Source organism: Choloepus didactylus, chromosome 6, assembly GCF_015220235.1.
Source record: "Choloepus didactylus isolate mChoDid1 chromosome 6, mChoDid1.pri, whole genome shotgun sequence".
NCBI classification, from domain to species: domain Eukaryota; kingdom Metazoa; phylum Chordata; class Mammalia; order Pilosa; family Megalonychidae; genus Choloepus; species Choloepus didactylus.
The window spans coordinates 63004208-63025130 of record NC_051312.1 but is presented as its reverse complement, the minus strand read 5'-3'; the positions used below and the strand labels follow the sequence as shown (position 1 = coordinate 63025130).

The window sequence follows — 20923 nt, the reverse complement described above, 5'->3', positions numbered from 1 at the left end:
GCAAATCATAACTATATATTACATAGTAAAACAAAGACTAGACTGAAATAAACCAAAGTATCTTTATACTGTTCCTAGACATTAATATATGAACTCTATTATATGTTCCTTTTTAGAATTCCAGAGAGTTTTTTTTTTATATTTGGGAGCCTACCTAAAAATAATTCTATACATTTGTGTGGGTCATTTCTATTTGAATAATTCTGAATGACAAAATATCCAGATTAAGAAAGGTAGTCACTCTGACAAACAGCTTTTAGAGTTTTCTTCCAAAAGTCAGGAGCACACTACCTAAATTTCTGAGTAATAACTCACTGATAAACAATTCTGAATCAATCTTTTAATTCATTCAATTTTATTCTCATATTTGAGGAAACTTCAACATATTCCTAGATTCTTTGAAGCATATTTTAGGCGTACTTTAAATGTATAAAAATTCTGACTGTCAAGACTCCTGATTTACCAAATATCCCAAATCCAGAGGTTAGAAGAAAAAACTGAAATTAATCATTAAATATTTCCTTTATTTTGAAGTTGTGAATCAAAAGGGTTGTATCTCCAACATTTATTTTAGTGTGCTTTTTTAATAGACTGACTTTAAATGCCATCATTTTAAAAATTCAATAACTATGATTCTTTACCATGGTCAAAGGTGTATGAAAATAACCAGAAACAATATGCATAATTTGTTAAAACCCAAGTTTATTATGATTAGCTTACAACAGATTTTCTTGTAACCAAATGGACTAAGTGAAAACTAGCTAAATCAATATTTCAAATAGTTTTTGATTAGCTAACAGATCTATTTTCTAATAAATACATACTTAATTGTTAATCAGTTATTAAAATTTATAAAGATCTATTTCTATTCTATTTCCATGGGTAACATGAAATAATTTTTAAATATTTTTATGATTTCTTTTGATGACTGAAAAAGGATTAAAATAGTGGTTTGTTAAAATAAAACATGTGTAATGGTAAACCAATTGACCATTAATATGAAAAAAATTAAGGACATAGTTTTTTAAGTAGCTAAATAAGCCTGTAAAAGTGACAGGCAATATGACAGTATATCATTAGCAGAAATGAGATCACTGGGAGAGGAAGCTGATGGAGTACAATATTTAGGTGATTCTGAGTTCCTTTTCAGGTACTTGGCATGGCTGCCACATTGTACAACCCCATTTTATTCTATGTGACTGGTGCCATGGAAAGTTGTACAATATTGACCTAATTTATGGAACATCTCAATAGAAATATCCAGCAGACAGCTGGAATTCAGAGGTAAAAATTCAAGAAAGATGTGGGGCTAGAATTGCAAATAGAGTCATCCACAGACAAACAAAAAGTGAATTAATAGATATGGAAGTCATTACCCATGGAAAGATGGCAGAGGGAGAAGAGGGCCAATGACAGAAACTTGAAGAAAGCCCTCATTTGGGGGCAAGGGGAGGAAAGGAGTAAATTAAAGAGACACAAACATGTATTACAGATTCCAGCTTGACCCCTTTCTGATGTCAAGACACCAGATGACACATCTGGCACCACATGAATTTCTTTCAACTCATTTCTTCTCCTTTCCCCTCCCTCTATTCTTATGACTTCTCTTCCCATTTATGGCCTCACCTTATACCTTGGAAATGAATTTCTTGGCACTGCTTTTAACTTCGGGCTTCTTTCATCTGTCTCAGTTTGAACTCTCCATTTGACAACACTGCCTCCTGCTAACCTGAAGCCAATCCCGCCATGGTCCTTGGGACCACATACCTGAGTAAAGGGCCTTGCAAGTGGTACTGCCACCAAGATCCCCTGAGCTCTATGAATAGGACAGATAATGTGGAACAAAACCAGCATCATATAATGTCATAAAGCAAAGAGGGCTTCAAGGAGGAAGGTCCCTTGGGAAAGGGGTCCCTACTGCCTACAAAACAGAGTCCCAAATTCTTAGCCTGGTATTAAAGAGTATGTCCCAAACAACCTTTCCAGCCTTAGCTACTCCTGTTTCCCTACAAGACCCTATACTTGAAACTGGACTATTTGCTTTTCACTAGATAGACTTCATGTACAGAGGTCTCATACTTTTGCTCATGCTATCAGCAGAGACAGCTGGTCTCCTATTAAATCTAGGCATATGAATGTTTGCAATGGTGATTAAGTATCAAGTACTTTAGAAATGAGGGGATCTCCAGTACTAATATAGGTCAGCTCTATAATACTCATCAAGGTATCCTAAGTGATCATAAAGGTCTTTTTACTCAAGAAGGATTAGGGCAAATAGAGTCAGGCTGGGACTAGATACATCCATTAATTTAAACAATTTCTCTATTAAAAATATGTGGTGGGTGAATTGTATCAAATGTGAATTATATCTCAGTAAAGCTGTTAACAACAACAACAACAAAAAGATCGTGGATAGAATATACAGATTTTCAAAGACTAGTGATCCATTAAGGAGTGGGAGTAGACAATATTATTTGGCCAGATGATGCCTTCCCTCTTGTCCACTCCACCATCAGCTCTTCAAAAAAAACAAGAGTTGGCCCACAGATCTCCAAATGATGCTCAACTGCCTTCTGCACTAGGACCGGTGACCATCAGATACTAGGCTGCCTACAGATCTTAGCAAGGGCATCATTGACAACATCGAGATCATGCCGCAGCTCGTTCATGGCACTGGTGATGCTCTTGGTGTCTTTCAAGATCTGAATACTCCGCGTGTATGGATTGTACTTCACTCCAAATGAGCGCTTAATTGTTTTGGTGAATTCTCTATTTAAGGAAACAAATGAGACCATCAATTTCTAAGGGAAAAAATAAAGAAAACTAAATAAGCAACTGCAAACCTATTTCACACACCAGGCAAAAGACAAATCTTTGTAAGATGTGTCTGCACCCACTCTGGCCTATTGTCCCACACTGCGTTTGCAGAGGCCCCCTGGAATCCTGCACAGGTGGAAAACCTAAAGTAACCATGGATACATTTGGCCCTGCATTACCAGGGAAAGATCCTGTGGGTGGTCTTAAGAATGATTTATTACTTTATACATCTCTTGACTAGAGTAAGGAGACCAATCATAGTAGCTTTACCAGTAGACAACGACAACATTTGGCCACATGGTAGGAGATGCCTCAACTGTGATTTACATAATTAAAGCTACAGACACACCCAGAAATAGGTCACAAACAGTCCTGCCTCATGCACATGTGTATTCTTTCTGCTTAGGAAGTTTTCCTCCAGCCTCCTCACAAATGATCCAAGTGCTACCCTTTCATCAAGCATTATCTAAAGTTAATCTCCTTTATCAAGCCTTTATTGAACTTCTCATTTGTTGTCCCCCAAGGACATTTGTTCATAGGACCCCCAGGGACAACTGTACAGCTAAGGATAATTGTGTACACATAGGAGTTGATGTCCAACCCATAACCTATGTGGTCTACCCAGAGGGGACCACGTTTTCCTAATTGGCACAGGTGCCAAATATGCTAGAGGAAGCCCTGCTGGTGGTGCTATTCTGTTCTGTGCATGGCCTAACTCCCCCAGAAGTTATGTCTTCCACTCATATCTATCCCCACCTTCACGTTGTGACTTCATGATCCTTTTCCCTAATTGTTTTGCTAATTCTGCTTCTATAGTCAACTCCTTTCCTACTACCTCTCTTAGTTCAGACTTTTATTTCTCACCTGAAGTATTTCAAGACTCTCCTAAATAGTTTCTCTGCCTCCAGGCTGATTAATAAAGTATAGCTTCAATTGCATTGCATGTATCCCCTATATTTTCTCACCACCTTATCTTTTTCCATGCTGTACCTTGGCTTAAAACTTAACATATCTAAATCCTATCTATCCTTCAAGTCCTTTCTCAAATGACATGAAGCTTTTCCTGTGCCTCCAGCTGGAATGAATTGCTTCTGAATAAAATACAGAACCATGTTTCATCTGTATCTCTCCAAGGCTCTTGTCACTTTCCATACTCTTATATAGTAATTTATGTATATTTTTATCTTTCCTAGTAGACTATAAACTCTCTGATGGTAAGAAACAGGAGGAAATCAATTTCTTAAGTATCTCTATTTAATTCATATTTGCAACCACCCCACATCATTATACAGAGCATACCTAAATACTGTTATGAAAGGAAGATGTGTTACAGGCAGAAGGCAACTAGTCGGCTCCTAATTATATAGCTGCTTACTTCTGTGACTTGTTACCATCATTGAGCCTATCTTTTGCAGAGAAAAATGATGGCATAAGAAAGATACACTTACCTCATCTTCTCCTTTGCATCTTCAAAGCTTTCTGATACAAAGTAGACATCCTGAAAAGTTGTGATGAGACACTCTTGTTTGCAGGTTATCTTGGGATCAAAGGGCTTTACTTTGGCATGTCCAGAAAGCGCATGCTAGAAGACAAAGAGTCAGTGAATCAAAGAATACTACCTATTTGCATAAATCACATTCTACACACAGCAGCTAGGATCAACACAGCTCTGAATGTGTCATTAATGCAATGGCTCAACCTACAATCCCAAACTTATTTTCTACAGCTCTATTTAATCCACAATATATTCCAACAAAACAAACAGCTTCCTGTTCTCCACAAATGCCCCAAGATCATCTCCATGGCTTTGTTCTAACTCGTTTCTCTATCTTGGAGGCACCCAAGGATGTCTATGCCTCTGAACTTCAGAGCACATTATTCACTTCTGCATTATGGCACCTACTTTCTACCTGCATTAGTTATTTCTGTACATGGCTTATACCACCACCAAGTGCTAGACTCCTTGAAGGCAAGACAGTATCTTGGACAGCATTTAGTACACATCAGTCACGTAACAAACATAAGTTCATTCATTCATTGGATAAATAATAAATCTCCCAGAATTTCCCTAGAAATCACAGAAGTACTGCTAACTTACAAGTAATGGTGAGGAAACAGCAACACTTTGTAAGCACAAACTTTAAAACACTATTTTATTATAAAAGATAGATATTTATACACACATATACATACATATAATCAGAAAACTTGAGAAATAGAGAAAAATGCCTCAAGTAAAGTTTACTGCTACTCCCATATATTTTCCATAGGAAGCTCTTGTTCAAGTCCAAAAAGGATTTCAGGGGCTATCACTTATATTAAGTGAATATAGTTATGTGCAAAGATTTACAACTCTTACTTTGAGTTCACTGATGGAAGAAAGTAAGCCCGCTCCAAAGACTCTTAGCTGCCCATCTTGTTTACAAAGACCAAACTCCACAGTGAAAAAGTAGCACTGTAAAAGGACATCAATATTACTTTCACATCCTGAATGACTCAATTTAAAACAAATTATAGCAACTCTTAGTCAATGACCCAAAGTACCCTGGAATAAAACCCAAGACCTCAGCCTGGCTCACAAGTCTCTCCAAAAATCAACTTCATTCTAAAGAAGTGGTTCTCAAAGTTTGAACCCAGGACTCTTTTAAGTCTTAAAAGTTACTAAGGACCCTAAAGAGCTTTCGTTTATGTGGGATATAGTTAGTTATAATTATATATGAGAAATTAAAATTGAAAAAATATTTAAATGTTAATTAATTTTTAAATAATAATAAACCAATTTTATGGCAACATAAATAATGGTTTAATGAAAAATAACGATATTTTCCAAAACAAAAAAAAAAAGTCATGAGAAAAGTAGCACTATTTCCCATTGTTGCAAATCTCTTTAATATCTGGCTTAAAAGAAGACAGAAGGATTCTCATATCTGCTTTTGTATTTAACCTGATGCAATATGTTGCTTTGATTACAGTTTATGAAGAAAATTCAGCCTCACGTAGATATGTAGTTGGTAAAAGAAGTAGTGTTAAATAGCCTTTTCAGATAATTGTGGCTATACTTCTTTGACAGTACATCCAAACTTGAGAAATGGTAGTTTCTTAAAGCTCAGCTGCAATGTGGAATCTGAAACTGTATCAATGAACTCTGTTACAGTAAAATCCACTGGTCTGTCTTGCACTTCACATGCATCTTTTACCTATGCATGATTTTGACCTCATGGACTCCAGGGGTCTCAGGGACTCCAGGGGTCCCCAAAACACAATTGGAGAAGCTCAGTCCAAACCATCTCCTTATTGCTCACTGCATCCCCCAACCTCACACACTCTGTTCCAGCTTCTCACTGCTTCCCAGACACACTAAGCACCTCCTTGTCTTTCCTTTTGTGCCCTGATCCTGAGATGCTCCTCCCTTCTTTCTTGGCAGGTGAAAAGCCTTCCCCCGGAAGTCCTCTGCATTCCCAGAGCACTGCCTGAACTTCTCATTTAGCCTTGATTTCTTTCTAACGTAACTGTCCCCTTAAGTAGTGTGTAAACTGCTTGAAGAAAGGAACCAGTCCGTATTCATCTTTACTTTTCTAGCACAGTGTCTTGCACTCAGTTCTCTGAAGTATTTTTAGCACCCTATCATTTTTATTGAAAAATAGAAGATACATAAACTATTATTATTGTAATCTAGTGCTTCTCTATGTTTTCTAACACTCGTATCTCCCTTTGACAACCTTAACATTTTACATCCTCCTTTGAAGTTATTTAAATTATTTAAATGAAATTAAATATTATAAGTGAAGACAAAATTTTTAATGACCATGTTGAATATGCACTTTTAAACTACACATGTGCTCACACAATGCACCTCGGTTGAGGATTAAAGATCTATAAAACTCTTTTCATTTTTATACCGTTGCCAGTTTTTGAACTGCCTCTTCTGAAGCTCCAAGGGAAGCCAGGCCAATTTCCTGGGAGAACTGAGCAAAACTAGGTTCAGCCAAAAGGGGAACATGACCTAAGAGTTCGTGGCAGGTATCTCTGAAAAAGAGGTACAAGTTTGTTACAGTGTGACGCTTAACACAAATGCAGAATCAGTCATTCAATTCTGAATTAAAAAAAAAAAATCAAAATCTGATCTTATTTGTATTCAAATTGATCATATCAGGTGTATTAGTTTGGTAATAGATCACAAAGGACACTAATAAAATAAAGAAACAATTCTGGCTCAAAACCTTTGCCACTCACAGACACACACATGTAAGTGTGTATCCACTACCCCTGGACACCCACAGGTTCCCCTCCCAGTCAGGCCTCTGCTCACGTGTCACCTGCTTGGTGAGGTCCTCCCCGGTCACCCCCCCACACACAGGCACCCACACCTTCATCCCCTTCCTTTATTTTTCTGTTAGCACTCGCCACCATCTGATCTATACACATATTTGTTTATTATCTGTATCCCCCACTGTAACTTCCATGAAGGCAAGAATTTTTGTTTGATTTTTTTCAGTGTTACTATGTGTAGAACAGCACCTAATACCTAACAGGTTGCCAATTAATGATAATAATAATAATAGTAATATTGGCTAACATTTATAGATCACAAGCATGTCTGATGTTCTAAATGTTTTACATGTGCTCATTTACATAATCCTCACAAAAACCCCACGAGGTAGGTACCATTATTATAAATAACTATTTGATGCATCTGCAGCTGAAGTAGAAGTACTTACGGCTCTGGGGTGTAGAGGGGATCTGAACTGTGTCTCACATACTGAGTGCAGTGGAAGACTCGAAAGGCTAAACCTGATAAGAAATCTCTTGGTGATAGGTAACCAGCCACAGGACGGATGGAAAAACCTGTACGCTCTGTAAAGCAAAGGAGGAAACATAGGAAAACATCTTTACCTGAGCAGACCATTTACTGCAGTGTTTTAATTCTGCCAGTGGCACCAAGTGACACATTGGGAGAGGATATGGAAACTAAAATTTATCACATGCATCCTAAGGGGAACTAATACCTATAAGTACTTACCATGAGCCCAGCAATGAGTTAGGCCTTTTACATACCACATCTCCTTTATGTTTACAACATGTGTTAAGGATTATTCTCTTCATTGTGACAAGTATAGAACTGAGGCTGAGAGACTTGACAATGAGCCCAAGACCACCCAGTAGATGATAAAGGATGAGAACCTAGCTCTCCTTATACTATACCTTATGCTTACACTACACTGAAGAGTTTCGACTACCCCTAGATAATCTTACTTTCTTAAAAAATAAAAACTCATCAATAAGATCTTATTAATTGAGATCAGAACCATTTAGAACCTATGCCATTTTTGCCAGCACTACCTCTTGTAAAGTAGTTGCTTTTTTTTTTGTCTAAAATGGATGGGGCTCTTCCTTCCCTGTCTTCGTTTCCCAGGGCTTCTATAATAAACACCACACATTGTTTGGCTTAACAGCAGGAACTTACTGTCTCATGGTTTCAGAGGTTAGACATCTAAAATCAAGGGGTAAGGCAGGCCATGCTTTCTCCCCAAAGTCTGTAGCATTCTGGTGTTGGTTCGCCTCAATCCCTGGGGTTCCCAGGTTTGCACCTCTGCCCCCGAAATATGGCAGTGTCCTTGGTTTCCAACCGTGGCTTCCTTTGACTTCTCTGTCTTCTCTTCATAAGGCCTCCAATAATACAGACCCACCCTGATTCAGTTTGACTACACCTTACCTGATAATACATCTTCAAAGGGCCCTATTTACGCCCACAGGAATGCTGATTCAGAACATGTCTTTTGTTGGGTTACGTGATTAAATCTACCACACTCCCCCATCAGCCGAGACTGCTTATGCACTAACCAGGGCCCAGTGGCTCGAGGAACTCTATAAATTCTGACTTTGCCCTCATTTCAAACCCTCACTCTCAGGTATTCCAGGTCCATCAGTTGCTTTGTACTGGATTCTACCCCTCTGGCCAGCACACTGCACTGCCCAATAGAACTTTCTGCAGTGAAGGCAACCAACAGGGTAGCCATCAGCCACATGGGGCTGCCGAGCACTTGAAGAGTGGCAAGTGTGACTGAGGAACTAGAATTTTAGTTTAATTTAACTTAAATTGCTTTGAATTTAAACAGCCACATGTGGTGAGTGGCTACCATATTTGACAATGCAGGTAGCCCTTTCCAAGTGATGTTTTGTTTGAACTATCTGCCTTTCAATTTTGGTTTCTCTCTGACATTTTTCCCTTGAAACACCTTCAGCAATGCATTCTTGCAGCCAGTCCAGACTCCAGACCCTAAGTGAACAGTTTTCAGTTTTGTATCCATAACAAACTATTTCCTTCGAATCCCATGCAAATTTGATTTTATAACAACCTGTGTAGCATATCCTTGTCCAAGTCCCAGGTGGTCGTATGCATTGGTTCCCTGTCATCCTTAATCACTATTTTTTAAAAGTTTAGCTTTTTTCAGGAACCATTTATATCATTTTTCCTTTGTAGAAACTATATTATCCTTTTCCCTTTAGTTCTTCTTGGTTTTGCAAATAGTGGTTGAATAATGAGAATTATGGGGTTCAGTGGGTATGAGATTTTTGCAAGAGTTCATAAAAGAAATTCAAAAATAGTAATTTCAGACCATGATGGGAATAAACCAAGCTATTTTTAGTCAAAGACATAACTTCTTTTTTCCCCCTAAATTTTCTAATTCATTGAGATCAAGGGGGATTATCATTTTTCTCAGATATTGTAGACCCTGGAGGTTATTGATCATTTTACTTCCTGTACTAGCTAGAAAAAAATAAGGAGGTCTGAACTAAACAAGTAGGAAGGAACAAATTTGTCCTTACACTTTGTTTATGCCTTTCTTAGCACATCTTCTTTTTTGGGAAAATTACAGAATCTTAGTGTGGAAAGGGGCTTCAGAGTTCTTCTATCCCCAGCTTCCCCAATATGCTTGAATTTCCTTATCGCATTCCTGACAAGTGGCTTCGAAGAGCCTTTGTGTGGACTCCTCCATGGGTGGGTGTGGTGACTGAACTGTGTCCCCTGATGGGATATATGGAAGTCCTAACCCCCCAAACCTCAGAACTAGACCTTATTTGGAAATAGGGTCAGCAAAGATGGAATTAGTTAAGATGAGGTCTTACTGGAGCACGGCGGGCCCTTCATCTGATAATACTGGTGTCCTTATAAACGGGAGAAGAGACACAGACCAAGGGAGCATGCCTGGAACCACAGAGGCAGAGACAAAAGTGCTGCAGCTGAAGCCAAGCAAAGCCAAGGACTGCAGGCAAAATACCCAAAGCTAGGAAGAGGCAGGGGGCAGTCCTCCCTACAGGTTTCAGAGGGAGCACAGCCCTGCCGACACCTGATTTCAGACTTCTGGTCTCCAGAACTGTGAGACAATAAATTGATGCTGTTTTAAGCCACCATGTTTGTGGTAATTTGTTGCAGCAGCCCTAAGAAACCAAGAAATGGGGAATTCACCATCTTATGACCCTGTTCTGTTTTCAAATGACTTTTTTAGCAAAGTCGTCTCCATTTTGAACTAAAAGCCTGAAGTTTCTATCCAATAGTCCTACACTTTTGAGAATATAGGAATTCCTCTACTATATGAGACTTTCAAATAGTTAAATAAAGCTATCATGTCTCCTAAAACTCTGAATTAAATACCCTAAGAGCCCTTCAATTTTACTTATGTGACACATTTTTGAATCCCCTTAGAATTCTCCCTTTCCCCTAGACTTGCTCCAGGGTATCATTGTCCCTCTTCAAATATGGTGCCCAATACTGGATCCAATAGTCCAAGACAGAGTACAAGAAAATTCTGAATGCTATCCCTCTATTAAAATTGCTGTCATGACACCCAGGGGTGTAAATCCCCCTGGCAATGCAGAAAACAACTCCTGGAGGTGAGCCTGGACCCAGCACTGTGGGATCAAGAGGATCTTCTTGACCAAAAGGGGAAAGAGAGATGAAACAAAATAAGGATCCAGTGGCTGAGAGATTTCAAATGGAGTTGAGAGGTCACTCTGGAGGGTATTCTCATGCACTATAGAGCTATCACTTTTTAGTTTTTAGTGTGTTGGAATGGCTGGAGGGAAATACCTGAAGCTGTCAAACTGCAACCCAGTGACCTTGATTCTTGAAGACTATGGTATAACTGTGTGACTGTGAAAACCTTGCGGCTTGCACTCCCTTTATCCAGTGTATGGACAAATGAGTGGAAAAATGGGGACAAAAATTAGATGAAGAATAGGGTGGGATGGAGGGGATGGAAAGATTTAGGTGTTCTTTTTTGCTTTTATTTTTATTTTGGAGTAAGGAAAAGGCTCAAAAACTGATTCTGGTGTTCAATGCACAACTGTATGATGGTGCTGTGAATAACTGATTGTACACTATGGATGACTGTAGGGTGTGTGAATATATCTCAATTAAACTGTATTTTAAAAAAAGTAAATGAACAATGGGGGGAGGAGGGGAATGGGATGTTTTGGATGTTCTTTTTTATTTTAATTTTTATTTTATTTTTTTGAGTAATGAAAATGTTTAAAATTTGATTGTGCTGATGAAAGCACAACTATATCACAATACTGTGAACAACTAATTGTACACTTTAAATGACTGCATGTTATGTGATTATATCTCAATAAAATTGCATAAAAAATACTGTCATGATCAAAACAGAGTTTAACATTCCCCTTACAACAGATTAATTGGTTTATTACCTTTTAAAAAGTTTGAGACATCTTCCAACTGTGGGATATTATCTTCCCGATATCCACAATATTTAGAAAGCAAAGGTAAGTTTTTGAGATACTCTCTGCAAGCATGGGTTGGGTAGAGTTTGTTGAGCTCTCTGAACACAGTTCCCCAGGTCTTAATCTCCTCTTCAGTGAATTCAACCTTAGGAATGGGATCCCCACTAACGAGATAAAGGGAAAGAGTCATTTTGAATTAATACAAAATAACACGTATTTTCTACTTACTAAATGAACACAATTTATTCATTCGTTTTATTACCTCAAAGTTGTAAAAATTACTTTTACAATATACTTACTGTTTATAGTTCATAGCCAAGTCAGCAAAATACTTTCGCCTTTTACGGTAGATGTTGTCTTTGAAGCCCTGATAATTAAAGAAAAATTTTTAAATATTCATATTAGAAAACACTTGACAAATGTTATTTAGGAAACATTTCATTACACTTGAACTATTATATTAAAGGGCTACATAACTGTTACTATTTGCAAGCACTGTTAAAAAATTTATGATTGTTTTTATTCTAAAGTCAATGTTAAATGACAGCTTTATAGTACAGTGGCTACAAAGATAAAACAGTTTGAGAAATAAGAAAAGCACCATCCTAGCTCTTTTTCAAGGGTCAGGGTTTGTTGTGTTTTTTTTTTAATCATTTTACTACTTCATATTCAGTAATATTTTCCTGTGATACAATCCTATAAAATAAGGATTAGCAAGAAATGAAAGTTATTTAACTAAATCTAGCCTTAGATTTTACACAATTGCAAACATAGTCATCATTTGCAAAGCCAAATGATCATAATTTCAAAAACACAGTCAAAATAGCAACTTGAAATTTATACCTATGAAAAACATTCAGAAAAAAATAGACACAGAGTCAGAAAGCAAAATTCAGGAACAAACAATCAATAGTGCAAATAATAGGGGAGAAGGGGAGGATCCCCGAAAGGGAGAATGAAACTCATCCCTACAACATAGATTTATAAGCCCTTCTGTTTACCTGGCCAGTGCTAAAAGCAGGAGATACAAACATGGACAAAGCACAACCTGGGTCCTCAAGAAGCTTGCATAAACTGATAATTAAAACAATGTGATAAGTACTTGTTAGAGATACATACAGAATGCCATGGGAACACAAGAGAAACTCATAATCCAGCGTGTGTGGAAGATGACAGTGGCACCCAGGAACGACTTCCCCAGTAAGACTCCTGAGCTAAATCTTAAGAGGGGTGTGGAGATTACCAGGTGTAGAAGGACAGAGAAGACAGCCCAGACAGCACAGAGATGAAAAGCAGCATGCTATGCCTACGAGCCGACAAACAATCCAATGTTGCTGGAACTTAGAGAATGAGGTGGAGCACACTGAGAACTAGTCAAGGACCTGATACCTAAATGACCAGTAGGGGGCTTGGATTTTAGCCTTTGGGCAATGGGATGTCATTGGTGATTTTTTTTCAAAATAACAGCTTTATCGATATGTAATTCACTGACCATAAAAGTCACCCTTTTTAAGTGTAAAATTCAGTGGCTTTTAGTAGTTCACAGGCTTGTGCAACCATCACCATAATCTAATTTCAGAACATTTTCATCATCCCAGAAAGGAAACCTGTACCCATTAGCAGTCACATCCCATTCCCCTCCCCCACAACCACCCCTAGTCCCTGGTAATCAGTAATCTACTTTTTATTTCTGTGGATGTGCCTATTCTGAACATTTCATACAAATGGAATCATACAATAAGTGGCATTTTGTGACTCGTTTCTTTCACTTATATTTGCAAGGTTCATAAAAGCTGTAGCAAGTAACAGTACTTCGTTCTTTTTAAGGCCAACTCATATTCCATTGTATGGATATATCACATGCTATTTTTCCATTCTTCAATTGGACATTTGGATTGCTTCTACTTTTTGCTGTTACGAATAATGCTGCTGTGAACATCGGTATACAGGTTTTTGTGTGGGTATATGTTTTCAATTCTATTAGGTATATGCCTAGGAGGAGAATCACTGGTGATTTTTAGGCAGAGGAGGGATATGGTCATATTGGGGTTTTAGATAATTCTGGTGATATGAGGAGGATAGTGAAGTGACAAGACTGGAGGCAGTGAGACCAATTAAGGGATGTGGTAGTAGGGATGAATAAGGAACAAATTTAAGAAATATTTAGGAGGTGAAAATCAGTAGGACTTGGTAGTAGATCAGTAAAACTGATTTACTCACCTTTCTATAAACAGGCCTGTTGGTGATTGAATCACGTCTCCCACAAAAGGCATGTTCAGATCCCAACCCCTGAGCCTGTGGGTGTGAACCCATTTGTAAACAGGACCTTCGAAGATGCTAATGGTGAAAGTGTGCCCAAACTTAAGGAGGGTGGGCCTTAGTCCAAAATGGCTGAAGTCCTTAAAAGCAAAGGCAATTGGACACGGAAGGAGCAGCCACAGGGAGCAACCAGAGGTTGAAAGTCAATGGCACCCAAATGAGAAAGCAGAAGGTAAGGCCATGTGCATTGCCATGTGACAGAAAAGCCAAGACCCCAAAGGTTGCCAGCCAGTCGGGGGATACTGACTCCAGGAGGAAGCAAACCTTCTACTCTAGCCTCTGAAAATATGAGCCAGTAAATTCCTGTTGTGAAGCCAACCCATTGCATGGTTTTGTTTTGTTTTGTTTTTTTTTAGCAGCTGAGAAACTAAAACAATGTCCCAGATTTTCTTGCCTCTGTACCTTTGCTCATATTTCATCCTCCAGAATTATCCTTCCTCTCCCTCCCTTACCTGTCAAAGCCTTTGAGGCCCATTTGAAATGTTGCCCTTCCCTGATCTCTTCAGCCGGACAAGATTGTTCTTTTGTGTATATTCAGAAGCAATCTATTCATGCCACTTAGATCACTTTTCACATTTCATCTTTTGTGTGTTTATTTATATGTGTGCTTTATCTTTTCAGCTAGACTGTAAGCTCCCTGAGGGCAGGTGCAGCAATTTATCAATTTCAATCATTACTCGATAAAGATAGAAAGGGCAGATGGTTGTCTAAGGTAGTGTAAGTTTACACTCACACAGCCAATAAGTAGTAGAAACTACATCAAAGCACTGTTCTGTGCAACCCCACAAATGCACTCTCTTCTCTCCTCCCCTCCCAGGAACCCAAAGCTCCATTAGCAATCTTAGGGCTCTGGACTTACTAATTCTCCAACTAAAATATGCCTGTTCTGTATCCCATACACTTTTCCAAGGAAACAACTGCCTCGTTCATATATTAAACCAATCATGCTTGGCAGCATGGGTGATAAATGTCTTTCTCCTTCTTATCTTTTCTCCCCTTTCCAGTGACACATGCCTATTTTAATGAAAACTGACACAGGCACTGTCTTCATTTCTGTAAAACTCTTGGATTAACTCTTAATAGTAGGAGTGCTAGGCATGGGACAGATATTTTGGAGCCAGTGAAGTTAGAGGCTCTTCAGACAGTTAAGTCTCAATCCCATCAACATGGAAATCTACTAATGCTTCCTGAAATCAGGATTAAAACCAGATTCCATTTAGTCTGGAATGAGCACTTTCTCCAAAAAGGGAAAATAAAAATTGCCTTCAAGTTTTATTTCTGCTTTAAATTCTTTTCATGAAATATTAGAAATATTTACAGGATGGTCTGCCTCTAGTTCAGATCCAAACATCAGAACTCTGTTGGCACAATGGTCCAGGTCAGAAATCCTCCTTGGAAACCAAGGAACGGTTTCCATACCTGCAAAATACAAAAACAATTAAAAGCTGAAGAGACCATCTTAAATAAGGCAATAAGGAAGAAGAAATTAAGAAAGTCAAATCTGTTTGCATAGGACTTTTAATACACATTAAGTAAACTACTCTAATTCTAAGAATTAAGAGTAATTCTAAATTTTTCCAGCTTTTTTTTTTTTTTTTTGAGTCTTCAGGTTGATTTCAAAGTTAGATAAATGTTGTACTTTAGTAACATCAAAAAAATACATTTAAGATTATTTAAAGCCACGCATTTAGTTATCCTAAAAAGCAGAATAAGTATTCATGACATCTATAGACCAAGGTACAAATTTAGTAAGAACTCTGAAGTTTTGTTTATTTTGTTACTAAAAGGATCTAGGAGACCGTTTATGGCTCTGCCACTCTGATCTTCTCACCATTCCTCATAAGCCTTTGGTTTTTTATAAGCTGTTCTTCTGCCTGGAAGACCTATCCTACCCCCATCCCTTCCCCATCTCATCCTACTATTTCCCTGAGACTATCCTTCTTACCCTTCAGAGATCAAATCAAATGAGACTTCCGTGTGAGGCAAAGCCTTCCCTGACCTGTAAGGGGAGCTAGTGCTCTGTCCTCTGTGTTCCCGCCACAAGATATTTTGAATTCTCTAAAGGCTTTTACCATGTTTTATTGTCATGTGTCTGTTTCTGCCTTCCTCACAAGAGTGGGAACTATTCTAGATTAGGGACTATATTTTTTTCCTTTTTTTTAAATGCAATTTTATTGAAGAAATGCATGATGCTTTGGAAATTGATAACAAGCAATTTCTAATGATTCTGAGTTCTTTCTTATTTTCATGTCTCCTCACTTCTCTCATACTTTATCAAATATTGCTTTACGATTTTTCTTCAGTATTTTGAGCAATTGTATTTTGTGTTCCCTTCCCTACGAAAATGTAAGCAATTTGAAGAGACAGTCTTCTGTTTTTGCTTTCATACCTTCGAGATAATATAAGATTGGACACACATTATGCACTTAACATTCCAAGTAATATTTTCACTTTTCAAACTTACCATCTTCCTTCACACTAAAATTATCTGGTGTATTCACAGAGAGAACATTAGTATGAGACTTCAAGAAATGAAAAATATCATTCAATTGTTCTCTGTTGATATCACAGTCAACAAAAATTTCAAATTCCGAGTTTCTTCTCTTTGATTTTCGGGACTCGATATGTAGCAGGTTAACATGCTTCTCCTGTGTAAAGCAAAGGGTAAATATTGTATGTACTTGACACAAATGTTAATAGTCTCTGAGCAGATTAGTTTCATTACCACTAAAAACCAATTTCACACTTGTTATAATAGCCAAAGGGGGGAAAATGTGCTTTTAGTGCTGCCAACAGCAAAATGATTCTCCCTTAAATATTAGGTATTATTCAAAAAAGTACAGAAAACTGATCACATCCTCCAGAAACAAAATGACACCCACTAGAGGTCTCTCAGCTTGTCAGAATTGATTATCACTCAAATCAAACTACCAAGTCTGCTGAATAAAAAGAACCTTTTGAAAATTCTCGCAAACAAAAGTTAGTTTTCAAAAAGCAATAGTAACGTTTGTCCTTTAAAAAGAAAAGTTTCCTTTGCAAAATGTATTTAATAAAATTAGATGAACAACTTGAACACAGAGTATTTAACACCTCAAATCTCTTGAGCTAGAAATTTAGGAACAAGCTAAACCAAATAGCGTCTTCTGAGCTCTTCCCGTGTCAGTTTGAGCCGTGCGTACCATGTGCAAGAAAGGTATCTTCTCTTACCAATTTGGGGTAGGTGAGGTAAAGCATTGGTGATGTAATAATGAAACATGAGAACCAATTGCCCAATAATTCTTTCACCTAAAAGGTGAGTATTAGAGTAGATGATCTCTAGTACCCACCAGTTCATTCTAAAGTAATTTAGCGAACACTTATTAGCTAGGAAGGGCTGTGAGGAATATAAGAAAGAGAAAGACATACAAGGGTTTACCATTTAGTTGGCTAATCAGTGAAAGAATAAGAGAAAACGCAAGTAGTGGGTGTAAGAAATGAATACAGGTGCAGAAGTTCAGCAAACGGATAAAGCACCACGGGCTACAGAGAACAGAAGATTTCATGGAGCAGATAAGAATTGGAATGTTTTAAAGAATAGATAGAACACAAGGGCAGAAGGGAAGAAGGAGGGATTCCAAAGAGGAGGACTGGATAAAGAAGGACAGGAGTGAAATAAGAATTATCAGTGAACATGAGCCAACAAGAGAGAGTATTAGGGGATGATTATCATGTAAAGTTGATAACTCCAAAAGAGATATAAGAGCTATATTTAGATTTTAAAAATGCACCACCAGAAGAACTAAAGACAGAAATAGTTAAAAGTGGTTGTTTCTAGGAAGTGGGTCTGAGACTATGGCAAGTTGGGTAGGAAAACTGATGCATTTCATTAAAAACTCCTAGACTACTTGACTATCTAATCTATGTTTTTAAAAACTAGTTCCTTGAAAATATGATGTTCACATGGCTATATATTAGTATTCTGTATAGGTATAAACTTGGATTTTTAAAACAGCTAACATTTATTGACCATTTACTTTGTACCATCCTAAACACTTTATATATATTAACTCTTTTACCCCCACAATAATCGTATGAAGTAAGTGGGATTCTCACTTCATAAATGTAAAGATTACAGCAGAGAAAGAATAATTAATTTGCCCACAATCACCCCAGCTAATAAGTGACAGAGCCAGGATTTGGACTCTCTCTAGAAGCCACAGGATTAGCCACAGTGCTGTTCTAGTAGTTTAATTTAACCCTCCCACCACCTTAGGGCAAGCAATTTGTTAATGTTCAGTTTCTGTAAATAAACGTGTCGATCTGCCCTTAAACTAGATTAGGTCCCCAGTTCAATGTTGCCACAGCACCTGATATTTCTCTTTCAGGTCACTTTACACACGTGGGATTATTGACTCATCATAACGGTTAACCTAATGTCTGTTTTGTCTCTTTCCCACTAGATTATGCCCTCTGTGAGGGCAAGAGACTGTGTCTACCTTGTTCAGTATCACATCCTTAGTGTCTAGCATGACACCCAAAACACAGTAGATTCTCAATAAATACCTCTGCCCTCCCCAGCTGACCCCTACTTCCTTAAGATATATTTATGGAAGTAGAGTTACTGGGTCAAAGCATGTGAACATTTTAGGCTCATAGTATCTACTACCAGATTGTTTTCTACATGTTATACCAATTTACCCTCACACTGAAGGTGGATGTGAGTGCAAGATACAGTCAGGAATGTTATGATTGTAGAATCTTTGCTGTTTTACTATATGAAAATTAGTATCACAAATTTCTTAGAATTTGCTTCTTTGAAATCTATGCTGTGAATCTTTTGTTCCTGCACTTATTTATTAGCAATTTGTAGCTCCTTTTCTATAAATTTTTTGTATCCTTGACCATTTTTTAGAATTGAGCAATATTTTAGGCTCTTAAGAAACTTCTGTAGTCTGTCTTTGAAGAATATACAGTAATTTATATTTTAAATATAATTTGAGAGACTCATTTTTAAAAGACTCTTAGGCAGAAATATAGAGAGTGCTTACCTGGAAGATTTTCAGTGCTTTTATAAGTCCTCCAACTTCATTTTTTAAGGAAAAAATGAGAGTTGCTCTTCCCTTTTCTAAAGAATGGTCTTTGTTCTCCTTGTTGTCTTCAATCATGATGAATTTGGTGGGTTTCTCTAATGCTGTGCAATGTAGACAATATTTGATAACTAAGGGAATATTAACCCCTCCAAGCCTCGGTTTCCTCACCTGTAAAGCATGAATAAATAGACATGCTTTGCAAGACTGTTATGAGACCAAAGTAAGAAAAAGTATAGCACTCAGAATGTAATAGGCATATCATACACATCAGTAATTCTTTTTTTTTTCTTACCCAGTCCTTCTTACAGGGCCTGACTCAAGCTGACTGGTTTCTTGCAGGCTTCCCTGAGCCCTCTTTCCCACTCACACACACAATGCTAGCATTTCATAATACTGGCTCTTAAAGGATTTCCCAATACATGTCTTGTCTTCTAACAAGACAGCAAGTAACTTGAGAGCAGGGAAAGGCTTTCTATGTCTTTTGTCAACTCAAGAGCCTGGCCAGCTCTGGGCACATCTAGACTAGGACAACCACCAGCCAGGGGAATTCTGGTTCCACTGTAAATGGTTCTTTTCCTCTCTGCCCATGGAATCCCCTAGGTCTTGGGTTCCCAAACCTTTTCAGTACTGAACTACAAATGCCCTATATGATTATAAATCCAAGTTTGTGGGGAGAGGAGGAGAAGACTGTGGGGGACAGAAGTATTGGCGACTTTCAGTTGAGAGATACACACTTGAGAAATAAGATTTGGATTAATAAGTGGAAACAGCATATTGAGGATTTGTTCTTATTAGTTGTCCCTTTGCTATTAATTCTTCATAATTGCCCAGTTTCAGTTGTAGTTTAGTGGAATTAAACTTCAAGAAATTAAAGTGATATAACTGATTCTACCATCTTTCACCTGCTCTCTCTCATCGATTCAAGCCTGTGGCATGACCACTCAGGCAGGTACAGTGGAGGCAGTGTGGGCTTGGACATGATAGACTTGTCCAGTTCCCCACAGCTCAAACATCACTTCCTCATGGACGCCTCCCCTGACCTCCCCAAGTCAATTCCCCCTAGTGTAGGTTATCATGGCTCCATATACCTCCCATTCAGTTGCGGTTGTAGCTTTCTTTCAGTGAACATTTGATTATGTCTGATTCTCCAACTAGACTGTGGGCCCCATAGGGACAGGGATCACTTGTACTTCTGCTACTATTGCATCCCTGACACCCAGCACAGCCCCAGTACATAGAAAGCATTCAATAGATACCACTGGATGAATAAATAAATAAATGATTGATTGAAGGTACGATCCCTGCCACCAGGGAACTGAAAGTCTAGTGGGGAGAGAATGACAATGCACAGGGATAAGAACTGTAATAGGAAGCCAGAAGGTATAGTGGTGACCATAACTGGATTAATTATTCTGGCACATCCGCATCTTCATTGAAGATGTGTTTAAACTGTATCTTACAGAAAACGATGGGGAGCAGAGGAGGAGTAGATGAGGAAGTGAAAGACAAAAGAAGAGGAGGTGACCAACTATTACAGAGCCAGTGAAAGAACATGTAGGCCACGTGGCTTTATGGAGGCAGTGCAGGGAGGGGGTGGGTGTGGACTGATCTTCTATACCCCTCCAAATGGCCATCTAAGGACCAAAGCCAGCTGGATCCCAGGCTAAATGGGAAAAATAAGGACAAGGCAGTTTTCCATGAAGCTAAATTTACTACATTTAAAAGAACAGCCCTGACTTCGACATGCCTGACTACGGAATGAGGGAGCTCATAAATTTGTCTTTCTGACCATAAATCTCTTGTGAACTTTCTCTTTTCTCCATAAAGCCTTTTTCTTAGCCCATACTGTGTAACATTCTGGGGCCCCTCGCAAGACAGGTGGGAGCCCTGAAGGGATGCACCTGCCTTGATAAAGAGCCTAAGGCACAACTATGGCTCAGTTGTTTTCAACTAAATTGATCACAAGATGATAGCCT

The 20923-nt window shown here is 38.2% G+C and overlaps 1 protein-coding gene across 1 annotated transcript; it reads right to left on the bottom strand.

The window, feature by feature from the left end:
* Positions 1 to 1018: 1018 nt before the first annotated feature.
* On the bottom strand, positions 1019 to 19022 carry TPH1 (tryptophan hydroxylase 1). The gene is made up of 10 exons (XM_037838953.1): positions 18906 to 19022; positions 16343 to 16526; positions 15197 to 15297; positions 11859 to 11926; positions 11527 to 11723; positions 7536 to 7671; positions 6717 to 6843; positions 5177 to 5272; positions 4266 to 4399; positions 1019 to 2769 (listed from the first exon to the last, which is right to left on the bottom strand). Exons 1-10 carry the CDS (start codon positions 19020 to 19022, stop codon positions 2595 to 2597), a joined length of 1335 nt encoding a protein of 444 aa, XP_037694881.1. The 3' UTR covers positions 1019 to 2594.
* Positions 19023 to 20923: the final 1901 nt, after the last annotated feature.

What these genes read in the sequence shown, in the direction of transcription:
- TPH1 (XM_037838953.1), bottom strand. Translation starts at nt 19,022, where the DNA reads ATGATTGAAGACAACAAGGAGAACAAAGACCATTCTTTAGAAAAGGGA. An exon ending in TTGGCTATGAACTATAAACA is followed by an intron (nt 11,724 to 11,858) that starts GTAAGTATATTG and finishes TTATCTCGTTAG; the next exon opens with TGGGGATCCCATTCCTAAGG. An exon ending in CTTCCATCAGTGAACTCAAA is followed by an intron (nt 4,400 to 5,176) that starts GTAAGAGTTGTA and finishes TTTGTCTTCTAG; the next exon opens with CATGCGCTTTCTGGACATGC.